The sequence below is a fragment of the Parus major genome, chromosome 1 (genome assembly GCF_001522545.3).
Source record: "Parus major isolate Abel chromosome 1, Parus_major1.1, whole genome shotgun sequence".
Lineage (NCBI taxonomy): Eukaryota > Metazoa > Chordata > Aves > Passeriformes > Paridae > Parus > Parus major.
In genome coordinates this window covers 29,021,298-29,032,135 of record NC_031768.1, presented here as the reverse complement: position 1 = coordinate 29,032,135, position 10,838 = coordinate 29,021,298, and the positions used below count along the sequence as shown (strand labels likewise).

Here is a 10,838-nt window from a genome sequence, read left to right as displayed (position 1 = left end):
GCCGGCGCGGCGGAGGCGCGGGCCACCTCGGAAGGGCAGCTGCCCGGCGCCGCGGCGATGGGCACCGGCACCCCGCCGAGCCCCAGCGGCACCGCTTTCGAGGAGACGCGGCTCCACGTCTTCACCCTGGACTACCCCCACGTGCAAATCCCCTTCGAGATCACCCTGTGGATCCTGCTGGCCTCCCTCGCCAAGATCGGTGAGCGGGGCCGGGGGGCGACCTTCCCTCCCTGCCCGTACCTGGGGCGCGGGGGGCGCGGGGCGGACGGAGCGGGGCTGACGCTCCTCCGCCGAGAGGGATGCCCGGGCGGGATTTGGCTGGAAGAAGTCGGGGTCCTCTCAGTTAGGAAAGGTGCGGAGGAGAAAAGAGACGGGTAAAGCCCGGGCTAGGAGGACCGTAAAACCCGGAGTTCACCCGGTGCATGACTGACTTTTTCTTGATCGCTGCGCTGTCATTTGAGCACGGTCTTCTTTTTCTTAAAATAACGCCGGGTGTAATGACAGTCTCAAAGCAGAACAACGGATCGATGAAAAGCAAATATTTATGAGGGTAGAGTATGCCTCCTCCTTACTCTGCTTTTCCACCATTCACTTACCTCCCGAGAAATATATAAAGACAGCACTGTGAGAGTAAGGAAGGCCACCTCTTCCCTCATGTGGAAAACATTTGCATTGCATAGTTTCACTGAGTTTTGTACAGCTTATATGTCATGTTTTTAAGCTAGCTTCTATGTACCAAACAGAAATGAGGACAGCATAATAATCTAAAGAATGTCAGGTAATAGTGTGCTAGATAGCTATTTAAAATCCAGTAAATCTCTGCTGAATTATGAACTTTGTTTCTTCTTACCTAGAAGATAATGTAAGGGCTGAAGCTCTGGGAGCAAAATAAGTAAGATTACCCAAACTACAGTTGTTTCATTCAGAACTCTGACTTTGCAGCACAGAGTATCATAAAAAATACCATCGTGCTCATTCTGATAAAACATTTTTATCCAAGTTAAAACTTTTAACCTCTGCTTGTGACATTTAAATAGACTGTGTCACATTTTGGTTAGTGATCAGGTAATTAGGACTCTGAAAAACCAAAATTTGTACTCACCTCCTCTCATGTCTAACAATGTAGTTGGGGGCCTGATCCTTGACCCAAGTAACTTGGTGTGCTATCATCACTTCCTGCAGAAATATTGTGTTGCAGCCATTAAGCAGGCACGCACCCTGATGCAAGTGTCTTAATGCATTAAAGGCGCATGCTTGGTCTTAAGTATGCATCTAGGTGTTTGCAGAATCAGGACATATCTTCGAATATGATGCACTTAAATATATCACGAACTGTAATAACCAGGAAATAGGGAGTTTGGTAGAGAATTTAGCCTGCTGAGTACTGAAAATTGCTCTGGCTTCTGGGTTTAGATAAAGCAAAAACTCTTGAATAAGCTAAAACTCTTGGAAAAAGGTTTCTGGTATATTAAAGTTTTTTATTAAAAGGGAAGCCACTTGAAACATGTAAACATATACAGACACAATAATATACAATTTCTGTAAAACTATACATTATGACTATCATGGTATTTTGCTAGTCCATAGGAATCTAAAAAGTTTTTTTTTTAAAAAAAGTGTTGCCTGCTTTAATTTTCCAGTCCGATTCTAGCAAGTAAGCAAGCAAACAGCTTGAACAGGTGAAGAAACAGCAAACAGGTGAAGAAAAGCACCTATAATTCTAAAATCCTTTCAGTTACACCAAATGAAAGCAAGTGTGGCTAATCTAGGGCATGCTGTTGTCAGTGCGTGTGCGCGGAGCAATGAGGGCCAGATCCAGGAGTGGCCCTAGGTGTGGCAGTGCTCAGCTTCACCACACCTATCTGCAGGCGCCCTGACTCCAGGACTGGAATTAGGAACATCCAGTTCTTGCTCCTGGAGCTCTGTCTGTGCTTATCCAGTGGGTGCATCAGGTAAACCTTCCCAGGTCAGGCTCCCATTACTCCTAAGTCACATTCCACATCAAATTTTCACTGGTTTATGCCTTCTTTTCTATTGAAAGTAGCCCAGATTGGCAGTTTTGAACCACCAATATACCTGAATGATGCTCTACCATGTCCTACTAGTTAATAGAAGTGAGCCACGTGTCTTGATTCAAAAGGATGGTGATGGGTTTCCCAGCCCATCTCACGGCCTGTGGCCCTAAGAGGAGCCCTCTGAGAGAGGAGGCTCTCTGATGCCTTCCTCTCCTCATCATTTCCTGCTGGGCAGCACAGGCATCATGCCCCTGACATGCCAGGCACTGTGAAATCCACCTCGAGACTCCTGCACTGCCCAGGAAACTTAGGTGCTTAATCTGGCATCAGAAATTCCTTTCTGGGGCTAGGCACTGAATGCTTACACTTGGCACTGCCAAGTTTCAAACCTTCATGAACAGATCCCTAAGGTCTTTTCAGCCATGAGGAGCTGAGAAGATAGGGTCCTGTGTAATAACAGCTCTCTCAGTGTGTGAAAGATCCCAAAGAATACTCAACTGCAGCACCTGGTAATGAATCTTTTAAAAAATATGTTTTCACAGAAGTGCATTTTCACCAGAGCTGAACTTTTCCAGCACTTGCTAATTTTTATAGGGAAATTACCTGAAAGGTTTCTCTGATTCTGCCTGTGACCATGTCACTGTAAGCTTGGTTTAGAGGGAGCAAGAAAGGCAGCATAAGAAAGGAAACCTGAGGTTGTCAGGCAGAACTTGAAAATTTTGACCAACTACATTTTCACAAGGACTTTAGGAACATGGTGCTTTTAATTCCAGTATAGAAATATATGAGAACAGTTTGAAATCTAATAGATTGCTTTGAGTGGAATTATTTTATGACTACCTCTACTTATTTTGTATTTTGTGTGTTGGTACTGGAGGTGTGTTACTCACATGCTGATGGACTCCATGAGTATATTAGATGGGACCATTGCACCTGAATATGCTGGAGTCTCTAAGCAGTGACACTAATATACATAATCCCCATTTGCTTAATTTTCCTTCTCCTAAACTTACAAAATATTGTGTAACTGATCCAGATTCCCATTATTTCTATGTTTAATCACAAATGCACAATGAGAAGTGTTTCTTCTAGCAATTGAGTGGATACCCTTCTAGCCCCGCTCTCCTGAAAAAAAGTTTAAGCTGTTCAGAGGTACTCAGTGGCATTTCTAGCATCAGAAAGCACTGGAATTCACCCAGAAAAAGAAGGAAACTGTGATTCTAAGGACTTTTATCTTGAAACATACTGAACTTGACTTTAGATAAGTGTCTTACTGCCATTTTTGACATGATATATGAAAGATGCTTATTCAACAAGCATCTTCCATGCTGTTGAAGCTGAGTCACTGCGTAACATGCAGCCCAAGGACAGGGTCAGAGGAGAAGAAAGTAGCTGTAGTCTTGCATTCAGCATGAAAGTCTGAGTATTCCTGTACTGCAGGGGATCTGCTCCCAGGGTGATCCTGACGTCGTGAATCCATCAGAGCAGGGAATTATTGGACAGGGCATCTGCTACTGATTTGACATGAACTGGATTCTAAATCCTAGCTCTCTGCCTTCAAATCAGGAGCCATAGCCTGTCCATAATCACCCTTGAATACTTTTCATATAGGCAGGAAGTCTTCCAGGAGTTTTGATGCTGTTTACATGAATAAAAAGCATATTTAACTTAGTGGGAGGCTTTTCATTACCTTTAAGAATGTGGTGGTATCCCAAATCTCTGAGAGGCTATGAACTTTCCAGAGTAATTTGTAAAGAAGAAAAGAATTTAGTTTTTTATTTTATTCACAGTAGACATTTCATTGCCATTGTATTACAACTGGTTGGGATTTTTTTTGTTTTTTGTTTTTTTTATCAAAAGCTGCATTCACAAAATTTTCCTTCTCTTGAATTTTTCATTGAGGAAATGATCCAAAATTTAATTTGATGGGTTTAAAACCTACTTGCTCAGGGGAAGCTTCCTGACCATTGTATTGGAATTGTATTTCTGCCACTGCAGAAACTAAGGTGAATCATAAAATGTTTATATGGAAGCAGCTGAAAGGTGAAGAGTCAAGTCTCCAACTGCAAATCCTTGGTTTTTTCAGGATCATTACCTGTACTGCCAATGTAGGACATTGGTGATTTTGGTTTTGAAGAATGGCAATGAGTTTGACAGTCCATCTAATGAGTCACATAGGCTGTCTTTCTAATTAAAGCAGTCTGTGTTCATTCCAAAAGGAAAAAAAAATGCAGCTTGAGCTGCTTGCTTTTAAAAGTAGCTTTAATAGTTACAGAATATATAAGTAAAAGGTCCATAGATTAAAACAACTTTCCTCTTGCTCCTTCTTAGCCATTTGTTTTCCTAATTACAAGGTCAGGCTTTCTTTTAACTAGGGAAAAAAAAAAAATCCATGGTGGAAGGGGAATTAACAAAATAGATGTTACAAGATACATAACTCTGAAAGTGGGAAACTGGATGTAAACTATACCAAGATAGCAGTAGTTTAACTCTTTCAACTACAGGTGTGATTTTTACTGAAATAGTTCTACTGAAATAGACGCCCGTTATTACCACACCCAGTGTTTCCGTGCAGCTCTCATTTAAAATAATTTAAATGCTTTTTAGTTAGGCAGGGATTGTGGGATCTTGTGGGTGTGGATCAATTTCTATATAATTATGTGGGCCAAATATAGATAAGGAGGAGTCTGGAAAAGATTGGCATCACTGGGACCTGGAATGTGACCTTGGTGCGTAAGGTTGATCATTCCATTAGATTGGCCAGAGTAAGTTCCTTCAAAACTTTTCCCATTCATTACCAGAATTGTCCTTAAAACAGCTATCTTCTAGAAATAATTGGAATGTTTAAATCAAAACTGCATGGCTTTGAGAGTTTTAGAAGGCTAAGTAACATTCAACCACTAAAACCTCATTTGGAACCTTTGAAAATTAATTTCTTCAGTACTTTGCACAGACTTTTATGAGAGAATCCTAACTACTACAATTCTTATGATACAGAAGAATGAACATAATAATACAGGCTACAGCTTATTGTCACTTTATGGAAAACATGTTGATTCTTCTGAAATTAATTTGGAGGCTCCACTAAAAATAATAATTCTGTCTGTAAATGCTTCCTCCTGGTGCTAGGGGAAGTGATCATGGGTGATGGGGTGGAGGTCGCATGTGCTAGTTCCCTTACTAGCCTTGAGGCTCTAGAAGTAAAAATGAAATTAAAGTACCCTTTAAACTCCTTTGTGAAGCAGTCCAGAGTGGAAGCAGTGGTTATTATGATGGGTTTTTTTCTCTGTCTAGATGTAATTTACCCTAGAGAAGTGTTTGGATTGTGTTTCTGGAGGATTCCACATTTTAATAAAAGCCCCACTGTTTTACAGAGAGAACCCTTGCACACAGTTAGTTGTTCCATCCAGCCTAGCTGTTGAGTGGAATGTCTAGCTCTTAATTTCTCTCTCCATCAAATCAGTTGAATTAACTATGCTAGCCAACATATTTACCTTGGCCCATTGTGGATGTCTAGTTCAGTCTTTGCAGTGAAAATGAAATTGCCCTGCAATTGCTGTTTGTTTAATATAGAAATGACAATAACAGAATCCAGAATAATCTTATGGATTCTGTACAAGTAACCATTTCCCTTTCTTGTGTTTGAATTTCCTTTGAAGGCTTTCATCTCTATCACAAGTTGCCCTCAATAGTACCTGAAAGCTGTCTCCTTATTCTGGTTGGATTGCTTCTTGGTGGGATTATTTTTGGAGCAGAGGAGAAGTCCCCACCTGTAATGAACAGTGATGTGTTTTTCTTGTATCTGTTACCACCTATTGTACTCGACGCTGGATATTTTATGCCAACTCGTCTGTTCTTTGAGAACTTTGGTACCATATTCTGGTATGCTGTTGTGGGCACACTCTGGAATGCCATCGGCATTGGAATTTCCCTGTATGGAATTTGCCAGATCAGTGCATTTGGTTTGACTGATATCACTTTGCTGCAGAATTTGCTCTTTGGCAGCCTCATTTCAGCTGTGGATCCTGTGGCGGTGCTAGCTGTCTTTGAAAATATCCATGTCAATGAGCAGCTTTATATCCTGGTGTTTGGAGAGTCTTTGCTGAATGATGCTATAACTGTGGTAAGTTACTTGATAAATGATTAAGTGATAAAAATTATGAATGATTGTTTACATGCCAGTCCACTGTATCTCTTTGTATCTGGTTGTTACAGTTTGCTACTAGATGGAAGTCAAGGAGTGCTAGTGTGTCTAATTCTTTAAACTTTAGATTTAGAAACCACAGTAGTCTTACTATGTGAGAGTAATGGGAGCATACTTACTGTAGGGATTTTATTACTGGTCACTCTAGTTTCTGTATCTTTGTAATTCTATTACTTCTATAATTTGAAACTATAGGTTTTCCTCACCTGTAGAAATGTTGTTGGACAGGAAAGGGAAAGGGCCAGTTGTGGTGTGTTAACGGGGAGGATGGAAAATCATGGAGATGGCACAAGACCTTACTGGGGTTAACGTTTTGCATATGCCCATCCACTTGGAACTGCCCTGGAACCACCAATACATGTATCCCAGGCTACAGATGAGATAAAACAGCCACCTGGAGGCAGTAATTTCTAATCATTAACTAGCTGAACTGGGGTTGTGGTGCTGACCTGAGGACAGCAATCTGCAAATTCCATTATCCTCCCCAGTGTCCCTCATGTGTACCTGATGACACTGTCTGGGGTATTACTCCCATTTATCCATGCCCTGAAATCCTGCCCTTGCCAACTGTGTCCACACATGCTTCCTGTTTTGTGAGACACAGAAGTACAGTTTTTCATTTGCTGGAAAGATCAGAAAGATTAATGAATTGGGTCTGCACTTTCCTGTCGCTGTCCCTGGCTTCTTACTCCCGTCCCATTCTATGCAAAATTGTCCTGTTTTCCCCTTGGACTTTGCCTCACCTGTTTTTCCCTTTCCATGGACTTATCCTCCCCTGCTTAACACATGTCATAATTTATTCTGAGCCTTGGTATTGATAAATTCTTGTGTGTCTGTGGGAATACTGTATTATTTTTTTCACTTACAGTGCATACTCTACCTGAATCTGTTGCTATCCAGTCAGCTCAATCACATCTCCTCTTACAGGCTTGCCTTAAAGCCTAGCTTTTCTCCTTAGCTTACAGTTGGAACTGTCTGCCAATGCTAAACTGGTACTTTAATCCAGTCCTGTAAATAAATAAGTGTGCACACTGAGATCCAAAAGGCTTAGCAGTTCAGTCATAGTCTTTCTCTAGTCACTCTAATGGCCACTTGTGCTATGGATGTCTATTCATACTTTTTTTTTTTTTTTTTTCTGGGGGAAAAGGATCTGGTTATTTAAAACTTGTTATTTGGTGAGCTTTTACAACCAAAATCACTTTTTTCAATGACAAAGTCAGCCACTGGGGCAGCAATTAATACAGCATGATTTGCTAGGGAAACTCTGCATCCTGATCACTGGCATATTCATATGTGCTATTTCCCAAAGGCAAATTTCTCTAAACCACCATTTTTATAAGGGCTGGCATGGCAATTTAATGTGTTGCTTTCCTGTAGGCATCAATATTACCTTTTCTGGAGATTTCCTTATGGCCTGCCTCCCTAGATGCCCTAACCAGGGGGAAGATAATCTGAGCAGTCTGTAGGGACAGTCCAGTAATGCACTGGCCTTACATATATTTATGAAGGAGTGGAAGGAACGTAGAGTACCTTTGGTCTTACTTCCTATCGCTTAAAGGTAGCACTTGGACAGAGATCAAGTTGTTTCCACATGCACAGAATTGGTCTGCTAATGGCTCCATGTTATGTTTTTGCACACCTGCAGTCATGTGATTATACCTAAAATGTGACCCAGGCTGTCACACAGATTCCTGGGGCTGTCCTCAGGGGACCTTGCCTTCCCTGCCCACAGCAGATGCTCGCCCTTGCCGGGCCACTCAGCCCTGTGCTTGGAGGAGGTGATTTGTACTCTCCCTTCCCCTGCCTTTCTTTTACAGGGAGCTGACAAGACCACCAGTGTTTTCTCAGGAGTGTTCTGCTACCTTTTTCAGGTTGTCTGCCATGCCTAATAGTTTTTATGATATGTCTGTGCATTTGAATGTTCTTTTTCCCCCACTGGTGGAATTTGGGAACTTGAATTTGGCAGAGGACAATGTTTGACTATTGGATTCTTGATCAGAGTTGGTGCTTAACTGAAAAACTGAGTCAGATGTAATGAGCAAAGTGGTAACAAATGATAAGATCACAGCTGAGTGTTAGCAGTTCGAACTCCAATTCTGGGCTTAAAATCAGAAAGAAGGACACAATGTCATTATAATAATATTATGCCTATGTTAGAAAACATTACAGCAGTACTTTGTACTCTGAATCTGCCGACAACATTATTTTAGAGTGCTTTAAAGTAATATTAGAATTAAAAACTTAACTGAGAGCTGATGAAAATAAGCAATTAGTGTTTCAGAGATTCTCTGAGACAAGATTAAAAAGTGGTCAGTGACTAATATTTCTTGGTGTGACCTTCAGTGAGTTCAGCTGAAGGCTATTGAATAAATAAAAATCTTGAACTTCAAAAAATCCCTCTGTTCTCACACCAAATGCATTAAAAATGTGACCAGAGTTGGTGTTTGGTGCACCTGGAAGTTTAGAGAAAGCTCAGTAAAACTGAACTGCTGTAGAGTAAAAGGGAAGTGAACCTGATTTTGATCTCATTTGCAACAGTGTAAATAAAAAACAATAGGAATGAGGTTAAAGTCCTGTTCATGACATTCCATAGTTGTAGCTGCTGCTTTAACCATGGCTGAGGTACAAAGGAGAAAATTGCTTTTCTTTCAAATAATTTATGGTGTTAGACTTGATATTTCTGAGGATGTCTGCATGTGGAGCAGCAGGCTCCATTGTATGTGCAGGGTGAATACTTTGCTGTGAAGATGAAGTGACATTATGGAAAGGCTTGGATAGATGAAAATTCTCTGCTTCTTTACAACAACCTTGCGGTTTTCTTACTTTAGAGACTAGCCTGGTGTATTTTATATAGTTACTTTTTTAAATATAAAAATGACTATTTAAAACTCTAATTAAATAAAATAATAAGCTTTCCTAATATGTACCAAGAGAGTATTCTGCCAGGTCAAATTCTGTAGGTGTCTTAGAGAAAAACACAAATCTGGGATCGTCCCAAGTTTCAACAAATGAGTCAGGGAAACTCTGCACACAACACAAGTCAAAAGTATTCTTCAGACTGTGATTAATGGAGTCCTGGGCGTCTGTGGAATGAGAGGTCCTTGTAAAGAGACCAGCAAAGGCACTCCTACTGTCAGTAGGTTTAATTCTGGTATACTTCTCTCCATGCAAATCCATAAGATACACAAATCAAAACAGGTGGAAAAACTGTGGAGCCTATGACATTGCTTTCCTGTCCTGCACACTACATAGTAACAAGGAATGGGGGAAAAAAAGGCTGGGAGTCTGCCTCAGAGCAGCAAGGGGTTTGTCTAGAATCAAAAACAACACGTCTCCCAAGTGGACTCATCCTGAGAGCATCATTATTATCAAATAAATAGTTCATGATCCTGCTCTTACTGCATTTGCTGCTTTGTAATGAAAATTGCTGGTGACCGTTCTAGGTTTGATTTAACCTCCTATTTTCATGCTTGCTCTGGAATATATTTTCTCTTTTCTGTTTCAGTTCTTTCCTTTCACTCAGCCCAAAGGACCCATAATAAGCCTTGTCTTTGCATTAAAATTTTAGTTCTGTAAAACTTACCCAGTTTTGACTAAGAAGGGCTGAACAGCTTATGTTCTGTCCTGTGAGAGAGAACAAGACTGCAAACATGAGAAATCCTTCCACAGCCACTACTTGAACCCCTACTTTGTTGGCACAGTGCAAGTACTGATAAAACATTGTTCTCTCAAATAGCATTCCTGATAGAGAAACCTGTTTGGTGTACTAAGAAGTCCAGAAAGAAAGCAGATATTTAACTCCTGCAAGCTGTCTAAGATGACTGGGCTTTGCTGGCTTAAATCTGTGAACCCACTGTGATAGGAATAGGTGCCTGTGACCAAAGTTAGCTCTGTACAAGGGGACAGTGTAGCCACCCAGGTACTGCAGGGCTGGGAGCATACCTGCAACCCCAGGGAATGGTTAAATCTCCCAAATGAATCTGCAGATGGGGCAACCCTTAAAAGATTCTTTAAGAGTAACTGATTCCATTGGTTTCTGTTTTCGAGAAACTAAAATACGGGATATTAGAGAAATGTGGAGTTTAGGTTGTTCTGTTTCCTGTATAAAACAAAAAGAGTCTCTGGCTAAGAAAATGTGATAATCTCATTGACCTAGTTTGTTTTGGAGGATGGTTAAAAATACTTTGAAAATTAAACTGGGAAAACACATGGCAACAGGTTTTTTAGTGGCAATGAAATCCAAATCTCTAGAAATACTCAATATTTTGAACAGTCTTTAAGCCATTGGGTTCCTAATGGTCAATAATTTTGAGAAAGAACACTGTCTTGGTGAATATCACATCTCTTTTACTCCTTGACGTGGTGACTGTCTGTCCCCAGCCCCCTCTACATCCCCTCATACCCTAGCAGTTTAGATGAATCTGTGGTCTAGTTCAGTACTCTACCTCTCAGTATCATGTAAATCAAACAGAATTGAAAATAACCTGATTTTTCACTGGTTATGAAACTGGGTTTATTTTTCTCCTTTTGTTTTATCTTTTTAGTCTGGGGAAAATCTTAGGTGGGCATTTGTCAAGAAATCAGGAGCTCTGTACATAAATGATTTTAAACAAGAATTA

The 10,838-nt window shown here is 40.7% G+C and overlaps 1 protein-coding gene across 1 annotated transcript in view; it reads left to right on the top strand.

Annotated features, from left to right (window-relative positions):
* The first annotated feature begins 6 nt into the window (after window positions 1-6).
* SLC9A2 (solute carrier family 9 member A2) overlaps window positions 7-10,838 on the top strand; it is a 33,525-nt gene continuing 22,693 nt past the window's right edge. Inside the window, exons 1-2 of the mRNA XM_015640451.1 lie at window positions 7-199; window positions 5,675-6,138. Coding sequence (XP_015495937.1) covers window positions 58-199; window positions 5,675-6,138 — 606 coding nt within the window. The 5' untranslated portion in view covers window positions 7-57. The remainder of the gene's footprint in view (window positions 200-5,674; window positions 6,139-10,838) is intronic.